The sequence below is a fragment of the Hypanus sabinus genome, chromosome X1 (assembly GCF_030144855.1).
Source record: "Hypanus sabinus isolate sHypSab1 chromosome X1, sHypSab1.hap1, whole genome shotgun sequence".
NCBI classification, from domain to species: Eukaryota; Metazoa; Chordata; class Chondrichthyes; order Myliobatiformes; family Dasyatidae; genus Hypanus; species Hypanus sabinus.
The window spans coordinates 29650272-29676059 of NC_082738.1; the positions used below are offsets into that span (position 1 = coordinate 29650272).

The 25788-nt window shown below is 44.2% G+C and overlaps 1 protein-coding gene and 1 long non-coding RNA gene across 3 annotated transcripts in view; one reads left to right on the plus strand and one right to left on the minus strand.

The window, feature by feature from the left end:
* Positions 1-23916: 23916 nt before the first annotated feature.
* The window catches only part of LOC132384738 (nck-associated protein 1-like), a 103652-nt gene continuing 101780 nt past the window's right edge, over positions 23917-25788 (plus strand). Inside the window, exon 1 of one of the 2 annotated variants that reach the window (XM_059956173.1) lies at positions 23917-24049. In XM_059956173.1, coding sequence (XP_059812156.1) covers positions 23954-24049 — 96 coding nt within the window. In that variant the 5' untranslated portion in view covers positions 23917-23953. Of the gene's footprint in view, positions 24050-25084; positions 25104-25788 lie in introns of those variants that run through there. The other variant, XM_059956174.1, reaches the window with a different exon arrangement.
* The window catches only part of LOC132384739 (uncharacterized), a 155052-nt gene continuing 153311 nt past the window's right edge, over positions 24048-25788 (minus strand). Inside the window, exon 6 of the long non-coding RNA XR_009509005.1 lies at positions 24048-24525. This is a non-coding gene — a long non-coding RNA (uncharacterized LOC132384739). The remainder of the gene's footprint in view (positions 24526-25788) is intronic.

The following is a 25788-nucleotide window of genomic DNA, read 5'->3' on the forward strand; positions in this document are numbered from 1 at the left end:
GTACACCAACTCGACTGACAAGGCATGCAGATCCTCTTTGGGCGCTGTACAAATTCCAAGCAGGACCCAGGGAAGCTCGTCCACCCAGTTAGGTCCTCTCAGGCAGGCCATAAGAGCCGACTTCAAGTGACGGTGGAAGCGTTCCACCAGTCCGTTCGACTGTGGGTGGTTGGCAGTAGTGTGGTGTAGCTGCGTTCCCAACAGGCTGGCCACAGCCGACCACAGGCTGGAGGTGAACTGGGTGCCTCTGTCAGAGATAATGTGGGCCGGTACCCCGAAACGTGCTACCTTGGTTGCAATCAGTGCTCGGGCGCAGGAATCGGCAGATGTGTCGGTGAGCGGGACCGTCTCTGGCCACCTCGTGAACCGGTCTACCATAGTTAGGAGGTACCGCGCTCCTCATGACACTGGTAGGAGGCCCACGATATCCACATGAATGTGGTCGAAACTCCGGTGGGTGGGGTGGAACTGCTACGGCGGGGCTTTAGTGTGCCACTGCACCTTGGCTGTTTGGCACTGCGTGCACGTTCTGGCCCATTCACTGACCTGCTTGCGAAGTCCATGCCACGCGAACTTGCTGGAGACCAGCTGGACGGTTGTCCTGATAGATGGGTACGCCAAACCGTGTATGGAGTCGAAAACTCGCCGCCTCCAGGCTGCCGGGATGATGGGGCGAGGTTGGCTGATAGCCACATCACACAGGAGGGTCCTCTCACCTGGGCCTAAGAGAAAGTCCTGCAGCTGCAAACCTGAGACTGCGGTCCTGTAGCTGGGCATCTTGTCATCTGCCTGCTGCGCCTCCGCCAGTGCTGCATAGTCCACCCCCAGGGACAGGGCCTGGACAACTGGTCTGGAGAGTGTGTCCGCCACGACGTTGTCCTTTTCCCGAGACATGTCGGATGTCTGTCGTGTACTCGGAGATGTAGGACAGATGTCGCTGCTGGCGAGCCGACCAGGGATCTGACACCTTCGTGAACACGAAGGTCAACGGTTTGTGGTCCGTGAACATGGTGAACGGCCTGCCTTCTAAGAAGTACCTGAAATGCCGGATTGCCAGATACAGTGCCAACAGCTCCCGGTCAAAAGCACTGTACTTGAGTTCGGGTGGTCGTAGGTGCTTGCTGAAGAATGCCAGGGGTTGCCAGCGCCCCTTGATGAGCTGCTACAGCACCCCACCGACTGCTGTGTCAGATGTGTCCACCGTGAGGGCGGTCAGAACGTCCGTTCTGGGGTGCACCAGCTTCGCGGCATCTGTCAAGGCTTCCTTGGCTTTAACGAAAGTGACTGCGGCCTCATCATCCCAAGTAATGTCCTTGCCTTTACCCAACATCAGGGTGTACAAAGGGTGCATGATACGGGCTGCTGAGGGGAGGAAATGGTGGTAAAAGTTCACCATACCAACAAACTCCTGCAGGCCTTTGACCGTGTTGGGCCGGGCAAAGTGGCAGATCGCTTCTACCTTGGCGGGCAGAGGTGTTGCCCCGTCTTTGGTAATCCTGTGGCCCAGGAAGTCGATGGTATCGAGACCGAACTGGCATTTGGCCGGGTTGATCGTGAGGCCGAAATCACTCAGGCGGGAGTAGAGCTGGCGGTGGGACAGATGCTCCTGGCAACTACTGCTGGCTACAAGGATGTCATCCAAATAGATGAACGCAAAGTCCAGGTCGCGTCCCACCACATCCATTAGCTGCTGGAACGTCTGTGCAGCATTCTTCAGGCCGAACGGGGTGATGAGTGCTGTTTTGGGGATGCCTTCAGGGTGCACCGGGATTTGATGGTATCCCCGGACGAGGTCTACTTTGGAAAATATTCTTACCCCGTGCAGGTTTGCTGCAAAGTCCTGTATGTGCGGCACAGGGTAGTGGTCTGGAGTGGTAGCCTCATTCAGTCTGCGGTAGTCGCCGCATGGTCTCCAACCCCTGGCTGCTTTGGGCACCATGTGCAGGGGGGAGGCCCATGGGCTGTCGGACCTCCGTACGATCCCCAATTCCTCCATCCTCTTGAACTCTTCCTATGCCAGGCGGAGCTTTTCCGGGGGGAGCCTTGGTGCGTGGGCGTGGAGGGGTCCCTGGGTTGGGATGTGGTGCTGTACCCCATGTCTGGGCATGGCTGCCGTGAACTGCAGTGCCAGAATCGATGGAAAGTCCACCAGGATTCTGGTGAATTTGTTGTCCGACAGAGTGATGGAGTCCAGGTGTGGGGGCCGGCAACTTGGCTTCACACAGGGAGAACATCTGGAAAGTTTTGGCATGTACCAGTCTTTTCCCTTGCAAGTCGACCAGCAGGCTGTGAGCTTGCAAGAAGTCCGCCCCCAGGAGTGGTTGGGCCACGGCGGCCAGTGTGAAGTCCCACATGAACCGGCTGGCACCGAACTGCAGCTGCACTGTGCGGGTGCCGTAGGTCCATATCGTGCTGCCATTTGCGGCCCTCAGGGTGGGTCCTGGCTTCCTGTTGCGGGTGTCATACCCTGTTGGGGGCAAGACGTTGATTTCCGCTCCGGTGTTGACCAAGAAGCGGCGTCCTGACTGTTTGTCCCAGACGTACAAGAGGCTGTCCTGGTGGTCAGCCGCCATAGTCATTAGCGGCAGCTGGCCCTGGCCCTGGCCCTTGCAAGGCAGGCAACAATGGCGGGCTTCTGTGCCCCACCACTGGTGGTAGAAACACCACTGTTCACTGTCCTCCTCACTTCTGCCTCTGTGTTGTGTGCACCCCCCTGCCGGGCCTGGTCTGGTCTGCTGTTGGGCGCGTGGCCTGGTAATCTGACTGATGGATCCCTCTTGGCTTTCCACAGCACGTCTGCCCGGGCCGCCACCTTCTTGGGGTCGCTGAAATCTGCATCGGCCAGCAGCAGATGTATGTCCTCGGGCAGTTGCTCTAGGAACGCTTGCTCAAACATGAGGCAGGGCTTGTGTCCGTCAGCCAGGGCCAGCATCTCATTCATCAATGCTGATGGCAGCCTGTCTCCCAAACCATCCAGGTGAGGCAGATGGACATCTCGCTCATGCTGTGAGAGGTCAAAGGACCCAATGAGCAGCGCTTTGAATGCTTCATATTTGCCTTCTTCCGCAACCTGGGTGGCCGTCTCCTGGTCAAGGGCGCTCACCACGTGGTAGTAACGCGTGGAATCAGAGGATATCTGCCGAATCTGGAACTGGGCTTCTGCTTAGCCAAACCACACGCGTGGTCGCAGCGTCCAGAAAGTCGGCAGTTTTAGAGAAACTGCGTGAACAGATGAAGAGTCAGTCATCTTTGGTCCAAATCCCGTTTGGACCATCGGGGTCACCAATGTAGCAATGTGCTACACACAGCGCTGAAATAATGACACGCAGTAGGTAAGTCGTTTCGAGACTGGTTTATTCAAACTTCACGGCGCTGGCATTTAATCCCTAGTGCCCACCCTCTCCGGGCAGAAATGACGTCAGAGGTGCAAAGTCTCTCCCCACGCACTGGCTATTTGTGAGCCAGTTCGACTGCGCAGAAAGTGGGTCGCCACAGCACTATCTGTAGTGTTCTCGCTCAGGTGTAAGAGAACGCTGAACTAAACACCGAGGTAAACCGTAGTCAATGAAAACAGGATCGCAGTAAGATTAACCATTTACTGTTCACTCTTCCTCATTAACGTATGGTGAAAACTGTTGATAAAACAATACAAGATTTGTACAGTATTTGTTTCCTTCTTGATATTACATTTACATCGTAAATACTTGCAAAAGTAAAACTACAACAACTACATTACATTAAAGTGCAGCACACAGTCAGAATCTACCTACGCCATTGACCGCTTTAAATACACTTCAACACAAACTATCCACAACTCTTTAACTAACGAAAACATAAACCTTATCAACCATCATTACTTTTAACAGAATCAGCGTTAACATTTTAATTCAACATATCGATTATCTCATGAACTTACTGCGTTGCTTCACTATGTTTCTAGTGCGTAGAAAGACAACTTTTCTCGCGTTGATCCTGCACATGTGAGCCCCCTCCTTCCCGTTTCTCCAAACCGGTATTTTCCCACAAGATGCGGCGAAACCAGATGTGACGTCATCACATGCCGCGATATATCACAGACAACGAAATTACTTTAAACAATCCTAACTTTAACTAAAATGCTAACAAACAAATTACTAAAGCGAAAATATTATAAACTAAATAAATGCCATAAAGGCAACACACTCTCTATTCTGAGGCTGTGCCCTCTGGTCCAAGACTCCCACTAAAAGAAACATCCTCTCCACATCTATTCTTTCTCAGCCTTTCAACATTTGATAGGCTTCAATGAGATTCCCTCCAACATTCTTCTGAACTGTAGCAAGCACAGGTCCAGAGTCATCAAATGCTCCTGAATACTCCTGGTGCAGTCTGACCAGTGCCTTACAAAGCCTCAGTATTCCATTGTTGATTTTATATTCTTGTCCTCTTGAAATAAACGCTAACATTGCACTTGCTTTCCTCACCACAGACTCAACCTGTAAGTTAACTTTTAGGGAATCCAAGTCCCTTTGCGCCTCAGATATTTTTCATCACAGGCCATCAAAGTCATCTTCAAGAGGTGGTATCTTAAGAAGGTGGAATCCGTCACTAAGGACCTTCACCATCCAGGATATGCCCTCTTCTCATTACCACCATCAGGAAGGAGGTATGGAAGCCTAAGGACCCACACTCAACATTTTAGGAACAGCTTCTTCCCCTCCGTCATCAGATTTTTGAACACTGTATGGACACTACGTTGCTATTCCTCTTTTCCACTATTTACTTATTTGCAACTTATAGTGATTTTTATGTATTGCAATGTACTGCTGATGCAAAACAACACATTTCACGACACATAACAGTGATATGAAACCCGATTCTGATACTGATTTCTGCACTCTTTAAGTTTAGTAACATCTTTCTTATAACAAGGTAACCAAAAGGGACATTTAAGAATCTTTTAGATAGGTACATGGATGGTAGAAAACTAGAGGCTTTACCCATAGCCCTCTATTTTTCTATGTAGCCATCCAGGAGTCTCTTAAAAGACCAAAGACCTCAACATCAATCCCAGTAGCTGGGAATCGCTTGCTCCAGACCACCCAACCTGGTGGAGCAGGACCACTGAAGGAGCGTATGCAGCAGAAATCAGACGCACCGCAGAGGCTCAGAGGAAACGCGCCGCGCGCAAGGCTCGAGCTACCTCCACTTCCACTGCAGCACCTACCCTCATGTCCCACATGTGGGCGAGCTTTCAGGGCCCAGATTGGCCTCACCAGTCACCTCTGGACCCACAGTCACAAACCCTCCATCTGACAGAAGTCGTGGTCGTCTTCGACTCCGAAGGACAAACTACAACAACAAAAAGACCCTATCGTATCCACCTCCACCACCGTTGCCGGCAGCCCATTCTACGCACTCATCACTCTCTAAGTAAAAAAATTACCCCTGGCATCTCCTCTGTACCTATTTCCAAGCACCTTAAAACGGTGCCCTCTCATGCTAGCCATTTCAGCCCTGGGAAAAAAAGCCTCTGACTATCCACATGATCAATGCCTCTCATCATCTTATAGACCTCTATCAGGTCACCTCTCATCCTCCGTTGCTCGTAGTGAGGTGACCAGAACTGAGCACAGTTCTCCAAGTGGGGTCTGACCAGGGTCCTACATTGCTGCAACATTACCTCTTGGCTCCTGAAATCAATCCCATGATTGATGAAGGCCAATGCACCGTATGCCTTCTTAACCACACAGTCAACCTGTGCAGCTGCTTTGAGTGTCCAATGGACTCGGACCCCAAGATCCCTCTGATCCTCCACACTACCAAGAGTCTTACCATTAATACCATATTCTGCCATCATAATTGAACTACCAAAATGAAACACCTGACACTTATCTGGGTTGAATTCCATCTCCCACTTCTCAGCCAAGTTCTGCATCCTATCAATGTGCCACTGTAACCTCCGACAACCCTCCACATTATCCACAACACCCCCAACCTTTGTATCATCAGCAAATTTACTAACCTGAGATGCAGCTTTAAACAAACTCTAGTTCCTACCCTGGTGTGATCTCCCAAAATGTAATACCTCATATTTATCAGGTTTGAAAGTCATTTGAGACAATAAAAACATGAGAGATAGGTGCAGAATTGGGCCATTCAATCCATTGAATCTGTACCTCCATTCCATCATGGGCAATTTATTATCTCTCTCAAACCCATTCTCTTTTCTCCCTGTGATCTTTGAGACCGTTAATATTCAAGAACCTATCAGACTCTATTTTAAATACACCCAATGACTTGGCCTCCACAACCATTCGTGGCAATGAATTCCACAGATTCACCACCCTATGGCTAAATAAATTCTTCCTCATCTCTGTTCTAAATGGACATCCCTCTATTCTGAGGCTGTGCCCTCTGGTCCTAGACTTCCCCCATTATAGGAAATGTCCTCTCCACATCCATTCTTTTGATGCCTTTAATATTCAATAGGGTTCAATGGGATCCCTCCTCATTCTTCTAAACTCTAGAGAGTACAGGCCCAGAGCCATCAAACACTCCTCATACATTCACAGAATCATTCTTGTGAGCCTCTTCTGGACCCTCTCCAATGTCAATACATCTTCTCTGAGATAAGGAGCTCCATTTGCCAATCCTTCATCCACATACCTAGCTGATCAAGATCCGCCTATAATTTTTCATAACCTTCTACATTATCCACAACTCAAACTTTTTCCTGTATCATCCACAAACTTATTAATCATAGACACAAGAGATTTTGCAGATGCTGGATATCTTGAGCAACATACAATAATAAACAGTGAATGTTTCAGGAAGGGTCTAAGTCGACTGTTTATTCGTCTAAGTAGGGGCCTGACTTGCTGAGATCTTGCTGCATTCTGTGTGTATTACTTACTAACCATGCCTTGTACACTCACATCCAGAGTGTTTATATAAATCACAAACAACAAAGATCCCAGCACTGACCCCAGTGGCCCACCACTAGACACAAAATTCCAGTCTGCTTTCTGCTTCCTACCACCAAGCCCATTATGAATCCAGTCTGCTATCTGTCCATGCTTCCAATGTGATCTAACCTTCCAAACTAGCCCACTTTGAGGGACCTTGTCAAACTCCTTGCTAAATTCCATGTTGACAAAATCCACTGCCTGATCCTTGGTTACCTCTTCAAAGAACTCCAAAAGATTTGTCAGACACAAAGCCATGCTGACTGTCTCAAATCAGATCCTGTCTCTCCAAATACTTAGTAGATCCTGAACTTCAGACTTCCCTCCAGCAACTTACCCACTACCAATGTCAAGCTCACTGGCCTGCAGTTTCTTGCCTTGTACTTGCTACCCTTTTTAAACAATGGTACCACATTAGCCACTAGTCCTCTGGAACCTCAGAGAATGATGAAAACAAAAATTTCTGTAAGGGCCTCCACAATTTCTTCTCTAACTTCCCATGAGGTCAGAGAATGCACCAGGACAGGCATTACTGCACTTCAAGGCTTCCAGTGCCTCCTCCCTTCTAATTAGTATGTTGTCAAGACATCACCACTCATTTCCCCCATTCCCCGAGCTTCCATTGGTCTCCGCAGTAAAAACTAAAGATAAAGTCATTAAAAATCTCCCTCCTTTCCTTTGGGTCCACACAAAGATGGCCATGCTGATCTTAAAGGGGAACTATTCTCTCTCTGGTTAACTTTTATTCTTAATATAATAATAGACTATTCACGCCTTGCTTGAGTTTGCCTCAATCAAGGTAGCATCCATCATTAAGGACCCCCATCGCAGAGGACATGCCCTCTTCTCGAAGGGGAGGTACAGGAGCCTGAAGACACACTCTCAGCATTTAAAGAACAGCTTCTTCCCCTCTGCCATCAGATTTCTGAATGGACAATGAACCTACTATATGTACTGATAGTGATAAGTACTCACTATTTTCCTCTCTTCTTCTACTACTTATTTAATTTAATATATATTAAATACAATATAAGTTACCGCGTGCCTCCTCCGCTACCCGCCACGCATCCCTCCGCCCCTCCAAGCTTCGGAGGCCGAGGCCAGGAACCGTCTGGGCTCTGCAACGTGGGGTCCGGGGTTCAGGTCCCGGTAGGGGTCTCGGGATGGAGTCCTTGTGCTTGTGCTACATCTGCCCACAAAATCCTCGGGGTGAGAGTGAGCAGAACGAGAAGAATCATGCCGGCCCGGATTAACGAGGTCCACGCCAATGGTCAGGGAATCGGGACCACCTGGTGAGAAACTTGCTACGGGAACAAACTAGAAATGGCCAAGACTAGACAATGTGGAATTTATGGAATGCTGCTTCCACCTGAAAGAGGATACATCCAGCGCACCTGGAGACTCCGGCAGCAATGAAGACCGTCGTCCACATTCACGGAAACACACCTGGTCACCCAGCGATCGAACATTGTCAGCAGAGGCTTGCTATCACATCCTGAATTGGAAGACATACAGTCACGATGCACCACAGCAACATCACCCCAGAACCGAGCCGACCGGGGAATACAAGTTCAAACCCCACCCCCACAACAAGATGGGAAATGCAAGTTCAATCCTCACCTCGGGCATAGATGTGGCAATCCCGAATGACAGTAACATCAGGAAGAAAGAATATGAGAAGCTGGAGAAATACCAAGGCTCGAAAGAGCAGATAGAATGGATGTGGAAGGTTAAAGCAAGTGATAGGAGCACTTGCAGCTGTGATACCTGGACTGGGAGAGTGGCTCCGACAAATCCCGGGAACAACATCTGAGATCTCAGTCCTGAAGAGCGCATTAATAGGAACAGCAAGGATACTGTGCTGAACCCTCAAGCTCCCAGGCCTCTGGTAGGGGACCCAAAATACACATACATACCACCCTAAAGGGGTGAGAGAAAAAATATATTTATTAATTAAGCATTCTTGGTTGTTCTGATAATTAATATATATATACATACGCACAGTGGATTCCGGTTAATTGGGACATATCAGGATCTGTGCATTTTGTCTGAATTAAGTGGCTGCCCCATTTAGACAAGTTTCATGGAAATAGTTTAAAAGATATAAAAAAGGAAAACGGAGTAACAAAGGATGAATTTAAATGAAATACAAAACAAATTAGAACACTACCAGTACCACTACAGCACTATAAAACAGGGTATTAGTTCCCTATTGTTATCGGTGGAGGAATTCATCTACTGTATGCTGCCATGTTCTTTTGATTGACTGCAAATGAACAAAATCCACGCAGACACCTAGTGCAGATAAGCATTCATACCTAGTGCCTTCATATAGTGCTTTTGACAATTGCATCCTCCAAATGTTCATTTTCTTTGTAACATTCAAGATGATTGTCAATACCTTCCAATTCTTTGTTTAACTTGCTGAAGTAGTGAAATCCTTTCATTTTCATTCTTGGCTGTTTCTGGCATCTCCAAGCCTGACTGCTTGAAACCGCGGTGAGCAAAACAGTTCCAAGTTGAGTTACTGCTTACTTCTCGCCAATTATCAGTGACAAAAATCATTGCTTTTTGAACACAAACACACACAACTGATGCTATTTAAAAACTGTTTGCTCTAACTGGCATCTAATGGCTGACACCAGTTAAAACCTATTTGGCAACAGCTTCCTGCTCCAATTAAGCAGTGTAGTGTCCCAAATATGCAAAGGGAATCCCAGCAATTTTCTCCATTAGTTTTTGTTCTTATTGAGTCCCAAATAAGCAGCTGCCCTGATGGCCCAATTAACCAAAATTACAAAATTTCTTATTGTAAGTTGTTGTGTTTTTTTATTATTAAGTATTGCAATGTACTGCTGCTGTAAAACAACAAATTTCATGACATATGCCAGTGATATTAATCCTGATTCTGTTTCTCCCATAAAATTCCCTATCAACTTCTTTGCCTTCCTCAACTCACCCTTAAGTGCCTCCTACACTTCTTGTAATCATCAAGGGATTTATTAGTTCCTAATTACTTATGAACGGTGCATGCCTTATCCTTTTCCTGAACCAGAGCCTCAATATTCAATATTTCTCATCAACCAAAGGTTCTGTAAACCTGTCAGACCTGCAGACCCTGAACTCTCACCATCACACATTCAAACTTGGTAGATGTTCCTTTCCCTGCAGACAATCTCACCCAATCAACTGCTGCAAGATCCCGCCTAATGGCTCCAAAATTTGCTCTGCCTCAATTCAGGGCCTTAAACTGTGAACCGGTCTCATCTTTCTTAATTATTTTAAAATTAATAGAATTTGTTAAGAGCCTTGGTGGAAGCTGACACTGAATATTTTGAAGCTGGAGGGAGATCAATTCTTCTTCAGGAGGTTGGAAAGGTTACTGGAGTGGGTCGATGGTTGGAGGATGGGAGGGAAAAGGGGAAAATTTATGTTTCTGCAGAGATTGTAATGTTAACTGGGACAGCAGGAAGGGTGGGGGGTTGGGGGAGAAAGACTAAAGCTTACACTCCAGAGAGCTACTTAAATGGGTATGAGTTTGACTTCCAAAATACATCAACTCACACTTATCTGTACTGAAATCCATTTGCCATTCCTTGGTCCACCTCCCTAATTGATCAAAATCCTCCTGTAATCTACAATAATCTTCGCTATCAATAACAACTCCTAATTTTGAGTCCTCCCCAAACCTACTGATCAAGCCTTGTACATTCGCATCGAAGTAATTGATATAAATAACGAATAGCAAGGTCCAACACTGACCCCTGCGGCACACCACCTGTGTCTGGCCTCCAGTGGGAGAAACAACCTTCAACTGCTTCCCGCCTCTGAGACAATTTTGATTCCACCAAACTAACTCTCCCCGAAATTCCATGGGCTCTGACCTTCCAGACCAGCCTGCCTTTCTGAACCTTGGTGAAGGCCTTGCTAAAGTCTAAATAGGTCCTACCAACTTCTGCCTTTTTTGGGTACCTCTTCAAAAAACTCTAAAAGATTAATCCAGTACATTCCCACGCACAAAGCCATGCTGACTCATCCTAATTAGGCTCTGGTAGATCTGGTCCCTCAGAATTCCCTCCAGGAACAACCCTGCCACTGATATCAGGCTGATTGGCTTTTAGTTCCCTGGCTTGTCCTTGCTTCCCTTCTAAAACAATGGAACAACATGAGGCACATTCCAGACTTTGGGTATTTCACCAGTGGCTAACAATGTAGCAAATGCCTCCACAAGGCCTCCAAAATTTGCTGTCTTTCCACCCACAAGTTCTGAGGATACACTCTGTTGGACTCTGGAGAATTATCCAACTGAATGAACTGTAAAGCTGAGAATCTCTCCCTGCTAATATAAACATCCTCCAAAATATCTCCACTTGTTTCCCTTATCTTTTGAACAACCATGATTTTCACCTCAGTTAACACCAAGGAGAAATATTGGTTAAAAACCCATCCATCACGTAGGCCATGCTGGTCGCTAAGGGGACCTACTCTCTCCCTAGCCATTAGAAGCTGTTGGGGTTTTGCTTCATTTTTTTTCTGCCTGATCCCTCTCATATCCTCTTTTTCCCCTCCTAACCTCTCTCTTACATGCACTCCTACACTTCTTGTAGTTGTTAGGCGATTAACCAGTTCCCACTTGCTTACATGCAGCCAAATATTGGCCAGGGATTGATTCCCCTTGTTCTGCCTTGGAAAATCTGAAAGCAGTGAATAAAATTGGGTTAATGAGGGCAGCTCTTAAAGATGTCTCTCTGGAGCTTGTCTGATGTTGGATGATTCTCCCCTTTGTGCAATCGCTCGAGATGAGTACGATGCTCTGATATTGATGGGTCTTCAGGTGGCCGTAGAGGCTGGGATCCACATATTCTGGTGCAGTGTGGGCAAGAGTAGGTGGTGACTCTGGTCAGTGGCTGGGTCTTCTGGTTGTTCATTCTCTCCTTTCACAGCTGCCGCTTGCTCTCTGCGGCACAGCGGAGGTCGTTCTCATGTAGTGCAGCTCCCTCCTGAGCAGATTTCCTCCAGGTCCATCGAGTTCAACGCCTTCCCAGTTTTCAGATGTAATGTTGACTTTCTTCAGGCTGATTCCGATGTTATCTTTGATGTTATCCTTCTGTGTAAACCATTTGGTTAATCTGTTTGCAAAGCTGTAAGCGTCAGTCATCCAGGGAATGCAATGTTGGCAGTGTTTACTTTGAGGAGCCGAGATGGCTGCAGTCAAGCTGAGCAGTTTATCAAGATCCGGTTGATTTTCACTGCTGATGGCACAATATAATTTTTGCTGCGAATAGTTCTTGAAGTATTAAGATACACAGGCCATTTGGGATGCAGCAAGTTTGTGAACAATGCAAAATGAAGGATGTTGAGGAATAAATTGTGAGCGCAGAGCACAGTGCCCCTACCTCTATCAGTGCTGACACTACCTCACTACTTTTCATTCCAGTTTTGCTTTGCACTACTTACTTTAACTTAACTATTTAATAGACATATACAGTATATACTTACTGTAATTCAACTTTTTTCTATATATTTATTTATCCTGTATTTCATTGTACTGTTAACATAAAATTAACAAATTTCACAACATATTAAACCTGATTTGGATTCTGCCTCTTGTTCCTTCACACACTGAATGCTCTTTCCTTTGTAATGCCTAACTAGATTTCAAAGGAAATGAATTTTACTCCAGAAGCTTAGAATCAGAATCAGATTTATGACCACTAAGTTAGATGACATAACGTTTGTTGATTTGCAGCAGCAGTACAGCTGTAAAGATGTAAAAATTACTTTAAATTAGAAAAATAACTGGAGTACGATAGTGCAAAGGAGTAGCAGGGTTGTGGTCTACAAAGAAGTCATCACCCTGACACAGTGGTGTCAAGATAGCAACCTCTCCCTCAATGTCGCAAAAACAAAGGAGCTGGTGTTGATTACAGGAAGAATGGAGATGAGCTAGCCCCTATTGACAACAATGGATCTGGGGTTGAGAGGGTGAACAGCTTTAAGTTCCTTGGCATACACATCACCGAGGATCTCATGTGGTCTGTACACACCGGCTGTGTAGTGAAAAAGGCACAACAGCACCTCTATTCACCTCAGACAGTTGAAGTTTGGTATGGCTCCCCAAATCCTAAGAACTTTCTACGGGGGCACAACTACTGACTGGCTGTATCACTGCCTGGTATGGGAACTGTATGCCCCTCAATCACAGGACTCTGCAGAGAGTGGTGCGGACAGCCCAGCGCATCTGTAGTTGTGAACTTCCCATGATTCAGGACATTTACAAAGACAGGTGTGTAAAAAGGGCCCAAAGGATCATTGGAAACCCGAGTCACCCCAACCACAAACTGTTCCAGCTGCTACCATCCGGGAAGCGGTACCGCAGCATAAAAGCCAGGACCAACAGGCTCCAGGACAGCTTCTCCCACCAGGCCATCAGACTGATGAACTCACTCTGATTTGAGTGTATTTCTATGTTATATTGACTGTTCCTTTATTATAAATTACTATGATTGCACATTGCACATTTAGACAGAGGCATAACGTAAAGATTTTTACTCCTGATGTATGTGAAGGATGTAAGAAATAAAGTCAATTCAATTAATTTACTCCTGTCTGGACAACTGGAATTGGTGCATGATTCTTTGATCCCAAATGTTACAACAATGTGTGATTGTGTGTTTAACTCCTGGGCTTTTATGGTCCAGGCTCCAAAGTGAAGGAGTCATCTGATCTCCCACTACAATCTGAGAGGGAAAGGGCTGATGATGAATTGAAATTGAGGAAGAGCACTGATGGTTGGTTTGCATTCTTTCCCTCATTCAAATGGGAAAGTAGGTTTGATAGCTGTATCTAAAATGTACAAGGAAGGTTGGATTGTTATATCATTAACTGACTACCTCAGTGTGAGGAGCATGAATTTGTTCAATGGAATAATGATTCAGTGGTTAGGGGAACAGGGAGGCAAACTGTGCCCCTAAAGAATCAATCTCAGCATTAAGTCCACCAGGCCTATTTGGGGTAAAGGTCTGTTTACCCTGTTTCCATGATTTCCTTTGAAGTTAGTTGATTTGTGGCCCACTAAAACAGTATTGCAGTTAGCCTCAGCAGCCAATCAGGCTTCCTTCCTAAGAATTTGCAAAATTGGATGAAATAAGGCATAAGGCAGTGTTTGTGTGTTGTCAGCCTGTAAAGATTAAGAGGTGCTAATGTGCAAAGTGCAAGGGCTTGGGCCTGATTCAGATGACCTGTGCTACAGGAATGAGAAATGGGCCTTGAAGCCGCTCCCCCCATGACAGCCACATGGGGGCAGTACAGGCCTTCATTGGTGGGAATGCTGAGTGGCAGGATAAGGATTAAGCTTTGAATTCAATGTAGGACTGCTTTAGGGAGTCCAGCTCTAGATTTTTCCCTCAGGGTTTACTCCCAAAGCCTTCCCCATGAGTGGGTAAAGAAGCATGCCTGCAGAGGTTTGAGATCAGAGTTTTCCTTCTCCTAGATGAGCTGCCAACCACGGCTGACGAGCCCATCTGCCAGAAGCGATTGGTTTTAAGGCACTAGTAACCCGCCCTTGCCCCTCCTCCTGTCAGTAGAAACAGTTCCACTGGGCTTAGTAGCTCAGCCACACGTGAAGGTCAGGAGAAGAACTTGGTTGTCAGAAGCCATTTGAGGCGCAAGACATTGGGAGCATTTAATAGATAGTGGGAGCTTATCCTCACCACCACCCCGGCTATAACAATTGAAAGGAACCACTGTTTTAACATGTGCTTATTTGAGTTGGTCGCCTTCCTGGTCAGCTTGAACCAGTCTGGCCATTCTCCTCTGACCTCTCTGATTAACAAGGTGTTGTCACCACTGAACTGCCAGTCACTGGATTTTTTTTGTTTTTCACACCACTCTCTGTAAACCCTAGTGAATGTTCTGTGTGAAAATCTCAAGAGATCAGCAGCTTCTGAGGTACTCAAACCACCCCGAATGGCACCAACAATCATTCCATGCTCAAAGTCACATAGATCACATTTCTTCGACATTCTGATGTTTGATCTGAACGACAACTGAACCTCTTCTTCTTCTTCTTCCTGTGTTGTTTTCTGGCAGTTGGCAAACCAGCTTTAAGGTGCATTACCGCCACCTATTGGACTGGAGTGTGGATCGTTTGATAAACAGGAGGAAGGAAAAGAATTGCATTCCCTAAATTCTATATAATAAACCAGAGTCTTTTTAAATACTTCATGATATAGGTTCGTATTTCTCTCGAACTCCCACCTAAAATGTCTTCTATACCTACAGCAGTTTTTTTGTTTATCTTAAGCGCTCCTGTCATCTTCACTCTTTCTCTTTCATATTCTTACATTTTATCAATACATGTTCAACTGTTTCTGGTTGATTATAGTATTCACACAACCCAGTTGGATGTTTCCCTATTTTGTATAATGTGTAATTAAGACTTGTGTGACCAATTCTTAAATGACTGATGATCATTTTCATCTTTCTATGACCACCTGATATTCTTTGGTATCTGACTTGCCTTTGTATTTTGTACAGTTGTCTCCCTGTTTCACTCTCATCCCAATGCTTCTGCCATGTCTCCTCAATACGTGTTTTTATAATGCTTTTGACTTCTGTTTCGCTTAGAGGGATCTGGACCTCCATTATAGTCGATTTGAGTGATTGTTTAGCTATAATGTTCACTTTTTCATTACCCTCCTCACCGCAATGAGCAGGAACCCAAAGGAAGCTTACATCTGCCCCATTTTCAGTCAGTATATACAACTTGCATAGAATCTCCAATAAAATATCCTGTCTACTTTCTGATTTTCTTGACTTGATAGAGATTAATGCAGACAAACTGTCTGAACAAATTACAGCCTTTTTGACATGAGTTTCTTCTATCCCAGATAATGCACTCAGTATTGCCATTAATTCTGTTGTATACACTGATAAACGGTTTGATGTTCTTTTCCTGATACTGGTTTTGCACTGAGGAATGTAAACTGCAATACTTGTGTGGCCAGAGCAAGGGTCTTTTGATCCATCTGTAAATATTACTAATTTGTTTCTAAAATGCAGGTCTATATATTCTTGTACTATCAGTTTGATTCCACAGTTAGACTTTTTTAAAAGTTGTTGCAGGTTTATATCCACTGTATGTATTGTAAAGAGCCATGGAGGAACATCGGATAATGGAACTGTAGGGCTATATTCCAGCTCGTGTAGACCATGTTTTTATGCTGCTGCATCTCCGATCTATCCAAAGCTATTATAATTTGAATTATTATGTTCCCAGCAATCTTTTAGTACAGCTTTAGCTGGATGTGAATTGTTATGCCCCATGATGTCAACCCAGTAATGTAGCATTAACTTTAATCTTCTAAGTCTTAATGACATTTCCCGTTTCGACTTGAAGAGCTGATACAGGTGATGTTCTGAAGGCACCACTACATATCCTAAGGGCCTGAGCTTGATCAACATCCAGCATTTTTAAATTACTTTCTGCAGCTGACATGTATGCTACACATCCATAATCCAAGGTAGCCCTCATTAGAGCTTGATAAGTACTTAATAGCGATAACCTGCTCGCACCCCAATCCTGTCCAGCAAGACACCTCAGTAAGTTGTTTTTTTTTACATTTGTTTGTAACTTTCTCAATTTGCTTTTTCCATGTAAGTTTCTCATCAAATAACAAACCGAGGAACCAAATTACCTTTACCTGCTCTAATTTTTGGTCATATAATTTCATGGAAACTGGTTTGTGATTTCTTGAGAAACATATCACTTGCGACTTACTTATAGACAATTTGAAACCCCATTTATTTGCCCACTCCTCCACTTTATTAATTGCATCTTGCATTTTCCTTTGTATATAAATTAAATTTCTTCCCCTCACCCATAAAGCCCCATCATCTGCATATAAGGATTTTCCCACACTATGTTCAACTTGCTCAAATATGTCATTTATCATTATGGTAAATAGTAATGGACTGCAGACACTACCTTGTGGTGTTCTGTTTTCAACCGAATATGTCCTGGAGTACTCTTCTTCCACCTTGACTTGAATTGTTCGCTCAAAAAGAAAGTCTAGAACCCAGTTATATAATTTTCCTTCCACCCCTAATTCTTTCAATTTAATTAACACTCCCTCTTTCCAGAGCATATCATATGCCTTTTCTATGTTGAAGAATACCACAAGGACCATTTCTTTATTTGTTTGAGCCTTCCTAATTTCAGATTCCAGGCTAAGTATTGAATCTACTGTAGTTCTTCCTTTACGAAAACCACTTTGGTAGGGAGAAATAAGACTTCTTTTTTTCTAGAAAGTATGTAAGCCTATCAGTTATTATTCGTTCCATAATTTTACCTAGCTGTGAAATTAATGCAATTGGTCTATAATTTGTTGGGTCTGATGTGTCTTTACCAGGTTTTAATATTGGAACAATAACATAATGTTTCCATGCAGATGGTATTTTGCCTCTTTCCCATATGTTATTAAACAGTTTCTGCAGAATTAGAAGTGTACTTCCTGATAAGTGCTTCAGCACTATACTCCATACTTGGTCCTTCCCAGGAGAAGTTGGCTGCACATTCATAATGGCTCTCTCTATTTCTGTTATACTAATAGGAGTATCCAGCACTTCTTCCGATGTTGCTCTTTTGTCAGTAATTCCTGGATTTTGCTTAAACCTCTCCTCCCTTTGCCGTCTAGCCTCAACTGTCAAGTTTTCCGAGCTATGTTAACAAAAGTTTTTGCCAATATTTCTGCTTTTTCTACATTGTTGATTGCTATTATGTCCTTGCTTTTTAGCACAGGAATCTCTGTGCTACTTCTTATACCACTCATTTTCCTTATCGTGCCCCATATTTCGGACAGTTGAGTTTCTCTTCCAATTTTGTTACAATATTGTCTCCAGTATGCTAACTTTGCCTGTCTGATTATTTTCTGAACTACTGCCTGTGCTCTTTTATATTGTATTAATGTTTCTACCAAATGTTGTCCTTTTAACACTTTAAATGCTTTATTTCTTACTTTTATACTTCTACTACATTCACAATTCCACCAAGGAACACTTTTCCTCTCTCCTCTACCTTTACTTTTCAGAATTGTTTCTTCTGCTGAATTTAAAATTGCTGTGACTAATTTATCATTCATTTCTTCTATATCCAATATATCTTCATCGATGCATCTTGCTTCACTTCTTCTTTGAAATATCTCCCAATCTGCCTTATTTAGTTTCCACCTCGAGACTCTAAGTTCTTTATTTTGTTCTATTTTAATCTGAATCTTTGTGAGTAATGGGATAGTGATCACTTCCTATTGTAGTTTGTTTTAATACATTCCAGGTACTGATCCCTGCTAATTCTCTACTTACAAATGTTAAGTCTATTGTGGATTCTGTGTTTTGGGAAATATTATATCTCATACCGTCTCCACTATTTATACATACCAGTTTTTCATCATCTATAAATTCCTCTGTCACTAATCCATTTTTGTAAGCATTTTTACATCCCCATAGTGTACTGTGTCCAATGAAATCCCCACACCATATTATTTTCCCTTTCATCCCACCACCCACTGTGTTTAAAGTATCTCTGCTTACATGGATTATAGTAATTTATTACTACCAAACTTTCTCTGGCTATCCAAATTTTGATTGTTATTGATTCATATTTTTGCCCTATGTTGATTATATTATACCTCATCCCACTGGTTATAAATATTGCTACTCCTCCACCATTGCCATCATTTCTATCCTTCCTAATAGCTGTATATCCTTGTAAAACAAAGTCTAAGTTTGGTTTCAACCATGTTTCCTGTATACATAAAATCTGAGGTTTTTCCTTAAGTTCTGCTACATATTTCTTAAATTCTTGACCATTTGCAAAAAGACTCCTTGCATTCATTCCATTGTAAAATATATACTGCCATTAATATCCCGCCTACCCTGCCTGTGAACTATTTGATCCTCCATTCAGCGTTTCTTTAACTACTTCCCACCTAAGCCCTGTAATACCAAGATATTTTTCTGCAGACTTGACTATAATTTTAATTTTCTCGGTTCTCTTGCCTGTTTGTGCTGAACAGTTAATTGCATCTACCATAAACAGTACGAAATCCTTTCTACTCATTATTTATCTTATTACAGCCCTCACAGTTCACTGGTTTATTATTTCCTATATTCGTTCACTTGATAGCCTTCTCCTTTTCAGCGATACCTTTTACTGCCTCTGCGTAGCTAACCCCTTGAATTACCTTAAGATATTGTATCTCAGCTGCCTTCTTGCTATTAATGCCCCCTCGATAAGCTGCACTGTGTTCCCCGCCACAATTGCAGCATTTCAGCCTAGCTCCCGCCTCACATTTCCCATATTCATGCTCTCCAGCGCATCTCCCACATCTTTGTTTCCCTCTGCAGACCACCGCAATATGCCTGAATTTCTGACATTTAAAGCATCTTAAATGTCAGAAATGACATTTTAAAGTGTCATATATTTTAAAGTGGATGAAGAGAGATTGCCGACTAAAGTTTATTTAGGGTATATGTGTTATGAGGTCAGAATATATATACCCCTCCCCCCCCCAATGGGCAGGAGATACAAAAGCCCGAAAACTCAATTGTGTGACGAAAATTCCAGGCGATAACGCATGAAGTTGACCACACAGCCAATCAGCGACGAGATTCCATCACAACTGAGTTTCTGAAATGACATCTAATCAGGCCAAGCATTCGGAGGGCACACCACAATCAGCAGCGCACTGACGATGTCTCCTCTCATGGTGACAGAACACTTGCAAGTAAATTGCCAAGATCGAAGAACAACTCAACCCAACCAGATGTGTGGGTGCCTGGAATGCGATGCCAGGGTGCATTGGGGCCTTTTCAGAGACGTTCAGAAAGTCACATGAATGTGAGGGAAATGGAAGGATATGGACACTGTGAAGGCGGAAGGGATTACGTTAGTTGGCCATCTGATTACTAAATTAATTGGTTCACCACAACGTTATGGGCTGAAGGGCCTGTTCTTGTGCTGTACTGTTCTCTCCCACTCATGATTTTATACACCTCTGTAAGATCATCCCTCTTTCTCCTACCATAACCTCTCCCCTTAACTCAATCCCTCAAGTGTTGGCAACATCCTCAGAAATCTTTTCCGTTATCTTTTTAGTTTAATAACATCTTTCCTATAACAGAACGACCAAAATTGTTGTCTTGTACAACTGCAAAATACTCAATACTCAGTTTCAATACTCAATGCCCTGACTGACTGTTACCGTGCCAAAAGCTTTCTTTGCCATCCTGTCTACCTGTGACACCATTTTCATGGAATCATATACCTGAACTCCCTCTATTCTGCAATGCACCCCAAGGCCCGACTTTTCACTGTGAAAGTCCTACCCTGGTTTGACCTCCCAAACAGCAATAACTCACCTTTATCAGCCAATCCTCAGCCCATTTACCCATCCGGTCAAGATCCCCCTGTAATTTTTGACAACCTTTACTGTCTTCAATACCATGTATTTTTGTGATATCCACACACTTACTAACCTTGCCTTGTATATTCTTATCCAAATCATTTGCAGTTCATACACTCAGTGGCCACTTTATTTGGTAACTCCTGCACCTAATAAAATGGCTAATGAGTGTATGTTCGTGATCTTCTGTTGCTGTAGCTCATCCACTTCAGAGATGCTCTTCTGTCCACCACTATTGTAATGCATGGTTGCTTGTCTTTATAGAAGAGTCATAGAACATTACACTTGAGCAAACCTGGCAACCTTTCATTCAATATTTTCATATGACTTAAATTTTCTCTTCTTTTTTTTTACTTTTTTTGGTAATCTTTTTTCTTCTTCTCCGTGACTTTTCAGATTTGACCGGAAGGATTTCCCCCCTTTTTTTTGAAATTATATCCTCAAATGGAATGCCCAGTCTTCTTTTTTTTTGTTTTAGGTTAGTTTAGCGGTTTTTAAAAAAATCTTTTTCTTAATAATGGCATTTTTGATCTCTTTCTTTTGAATTGTTAAGAGGAGTTGTGGATATTGAAGAGCTCAATATTATATATGATTTTGACAGTGTACACTCCTTTTTTGTTGTTTGTACTTCCATTGGAATATGTATTTGATATAACTTCTCCTCTAATTTGTATCTGTCTTTATATATATTTTAAATCAATAAAAAAAGATTAAAAATGAAAAAAAGAACATTACAGCACAGAAACAGGCCCTTTGACCCAAAATATTAATCTGCCTAGTCCTGTTGACCTGCACCTGAACCATTGCCCTCCATATGCCTTGTTCCACACTCTCACTTCCCTCTGAGTGAAGAAATTCCCCCTCATGTTCACCTTTCACCCTGAACCCATGACCTCTAGTTCAAGTCTCACCCAACCTTAGTGAAAAAAAGCCTGCTTGCATTTACCCTGTTTACACCCTTCATGATTTTGTACACCTCTATCAAATCTCCCCTCATTCTGCTATGTTCCAGGGAATAAAGTCCTAACCCACTCAACCTTTCCCTATAACTCAAGTACTCAAGTTCTGGCAACATCCTTGTAAATTTTCTCTATACTCTTTCAATCTTATTGATATCTCTCTTGTAGGGAAGCGACCAAAAACTGCACACAACACTCCAAATTAGCCCTCTCCAATGTCTTATACAACTTCAACACAACGTCCCCTGTAGTCAATACCTTGATCTAAAGTATGAAGGCCAGTGTGCCAGATGCTCTCTCTATGACCCTATCTACCTCTGGCGCCACTTTCAAGGAATTGTGGGTCTGTATCTCCACACTCCTCAGTGCTCTACCGCTCACTGTGTAAGTCCTTCCCTGGTTTGTCCTCCCAAAGTGCAACACCTCACATTTACGCTTGCCTGCATTAAATTCCATCAGTTTCTTTTATCCCATTGTTTCCAGCTGGTCCAGATCCTGCTGCAAGCATTGCTAGCCTTCCTCGCTGCATGCTACACCCCCAGTCTTGGTGCTATCCACGGATTTGCTGATCCAGTTTACTACAGCTTGACTCTTGAATTGTTGTCAGCTTGAACCTGTCTGGCCATTCTCCTCTGAAGTGCAGCTAATGAAGTGGTCACTGAGTGTAAATGTTGAACATCACCTCACACTTCATCCATTGAATCCATTTTACACAGTAATTTCATTTCACCAGTCCACTGATATTGTCCTGCAGTCTCAGACATTCCTCGGCACCCCCAACCACACAGACAGTCTTGTAGAATGCCGAGGATTAGGTATAAAACTAAAAACTGTGACACTGTCAGTCTAGGGCTTCTCGAGGAGTTAATGTGCCAACTGTATTGATAACCTCCATGGGAGACAGAGTGTAACATGGTGACGTCTGCTGACAATACAAGGTAGATCATAAAGAATTTCAATTGACTTTATTTCTTACATCCTTCACATGCAGGAGGAGTAAAAATCTTTATGTTACGTCTGCATCTAAATGTGCAATGTGCAATTTATAGGAATTTGTAATAAATATTATGTACAACAGAACAGTCAATATAGCAGAGAAATACAGTTGTGTCAGTGTGAGTTAATCAGTCTGATGGGTTGGTGGAAGAAGCTGTCCTGGAGCCTGTTGGTCCTGGCTTTTATGCTGCGGTACCGTTTCCCGGATGGTAGCAGGTGGAACAGTTTGTGGTTGGGGTGACTCGGGTCCCCAGTGATCCTTCGGGCCATTTTTACAGACCTGTCTTTGTAAATGTCCTGAATCATGGGAAGTTCACAACTACAGATGCACTGGGCTGTCCGCACCACTCTCTGCAGAGTCCTGTGATTGAGGGAAGTACAGTTCCCATACCAGGCAGTGATACAGCCAGTCAGGATGCTCTCAATTGTGCCCCTGTAGAAAGTTCTTAGGATTTGGGGGCCCATACCTGTCTGAGGTGAAAGAGGTGCTGTTGTGCCTTTTTCACCACACAGCTGGTATGTACAGACCACGTGAGATCCTCAATGATGTGTATGCCGAGGAACTTAAAGCTGTTCACCCTCTCAACCCCAGATCCATTGATGTCAACAGGGGTTGGCCTGTCTCCATTCCTTCTTTAATCCATAACCAGTTCCTTTGTTTTTGCGACATTGAGGGAGAGGTTGTTTTCTTGACACCACCGTGTCAGGGTGATGACTTCTTCTCTGTAGGCTGCCTCATTATTATTTGAGATTAGGTCAATCAGTGTAGTGTCCTCAGCAAATTTAATTAGCAGATCGGAGCTGTGGGTGGCAACACAGTCATGGGTATACAGAGAGTAAAGGAGGGGTACAGGACACAGCCCTCAGGGGCATCTGTGTTGAGGGTCAGAGGGGCAAAGGTGAGGGAGTCCACTCTTACCACCTGCCGGCAATCTGACAGGAAGTCCAGGATCCAGCTGCACAAGGCAGGGTCAGGGCCGAGGTCTCTGAGCTTCCTGTTGAGCCTGGATGGAACTATGGTGTTGAATGCTGAACTGTAGTCCAAGAAGAACATTCTCAGGTGGGAAACAGGTGACAGGTGGCTGAAACATCACCTAATACAAATGCTTAATTTAGTATTATTAAAGGGTCTTTCTGCTGAACAAGGTCACATTTATTCTGGCTTTAAATGTTACCAAAATACATTCCTGTCGTTAGAGCTCTCACAAAGCTCTCTCGCTTCATTGCTCAGCCTCTGGGCTCTGATCTCACGGCCTGTTGCCTGTTTCAGCTGGGCCTGCTGTTGCTGCATTACATCATTGGACCTTCGCCTCAGAGCTGTAAGATGGCAGCCAGTAGCTGTCATGTTTGAGGAAGATCAGAGAGGAAGGAAGTGGCTTGTGGCAAAAGGGCTGCTTGAGATTCAGCTGACGGGACAGCGGACCAGTCGAAAGTCTTCAAGCACTTCTCCTTTCTGTGAAGGGATCTGCTCCACCAATGAACGCAGAGTGGAGGTGGGCCCACAGACTTTGGAGCCTGGTTTTCAAGGCGGACGCTGGTGTCTCTGTGTTGCTTGGCCAGCTCTTGGGCACACTTGCCTTATGCAGAGATGTCACGAATATTGCAGCACAAGTTTGCTGAGAAACTTTCCATTCTGAATGATCGAGCGAAAGGAGTGCTCGTTCGAATTTACAACATTAAGAAGGTGAGTGTACGTTTTCAGATAGTACGTTTAGTCACAGTTCCTTATTTGCAGCTTGGGCCATCTGAAGTTCCATGAAACTGGACAGATAGGTCCCACCTTTGAAGGAAATCATGCAGCTCATATAAAGGCGTAAGTGTGCATTCTTCTAGAACAGCAGTAAGAAAGTACAAGTTCTGTGTTCTGGTGTGACAGGAAGAATTCACTTGAATGAGGTGTGGCACTTACGCTTGGATGATATTGCAGTCAAAATGTTACACGATGAAGGCTAGTTGCAAAACCAAGGTTGTATTATTTGGATGGAGAAGAGTAAGGGGAGATGTGGCTGAAGGGTTCAGAATAATGCAGGAGCTGATGAGGTTGGAAGATTTCCTCTGCTGGAAACTGAGGCTTCAGCATTGAACCAGGCCAATCAGGGTGACATCATAAGCACTAGGTCACGAAGGGCAGCAGAAGTTTGGAATGATCTTCCAACGTTTCTGATGAAGGAGAAGATTAAGTTACTGAGGGATCATCCAGTGAGGCTCCAAAGATGCAGTTCAGAAATTGGGGTGGGGGGGGGGAAGAATCATCTTGTTGGGATTGTACCATACCCTCCCAAATCTCAATGGGAATTAGAGGAACAAATGTACAGAGACTGCAGAAAATTGCAAGAATATTTAGGCTGTCATTCTAGAGATTTTTTAACACTTTTTTAACTCCATCAAAGTGATTACCAACAGTCTTGGTAACCTGTCCACCCTTGTCAAACCCCACATCAAAAACCTTAGTCTGATATTTGATTCCACCTTTAAGTTTGACAAGCAAGTTAATGCAGTAGTAAAAGCCAGTTTTTTCCAGCTTCATACTATTGCCAAAATCAAACAGTTTCTCTCTTTCAAAGATCTTGAGGAAGTCATCCACATCCTTATATCCTCCCACTTGGACTTATTCCAACTCACTGTATACTGGGATTAGTCAGTCGTCCCTGGTCCAGAACGCTGCAGCCAGGCTCCTGACGGGTGCTCAGAAGCAGGACCATGTTACTCCTATCCTGGCCAACAACCACTGGCTTCTAGTACGGTTCAGAATTGATTTTAAGGTTCTCCTGTTTGTTTATAAAGCCCTAAATGAGCTGGCCCCCTCCTATATCACAGACTTTCTAACCCCTTATTCTACTTCCAGGTCCCTCAGGTTGGCTGACTTGGGGATCCTGGCTGTCCCGATATCTAAATTTAAGCTCCGGGTGACCGCGCCTTTGCTGTTGCAGCCCCATAGACTATGGAACAGCATTGCCCTCCCTATCAGATCTGCCCCCTCCATCGACTCTCTTAAATCCAGGCTCAAAACTTACTTTCATTCACTAGGGTTTGAATCCTCCTGATGTGGCTGACCTTTGGCTTGTGCCTAGGCCCTTGCATTGTTTCTTTTATGCGTATAAGCTGTTTGCATTGTTGGTTATGTCTGTGTCTCTTGTGTTTGTGATTTTAGCTTTCTGCTCTGATCCGTACAGTACTTTGGTCAACGTGGGTTGCTTTTAAATGTGCTATATAAATAAACTTGCCTTGACTTCTTTAATATAGACTGGGCATGTCACAGTGCTGAGGGCTCAGATGAGCTGGAAAGGGTCAAGCATGTTCAGGAAACTGTCTTCAGGCAGTGCAACAAGGGCCCAGCTAGGGAGTTGGCAAAACTCAACATATGCTCAGGATATGGAGCAGGACCAGTGGCTGAGATGTCAGTGCTGGAGCAATTTGGAACCA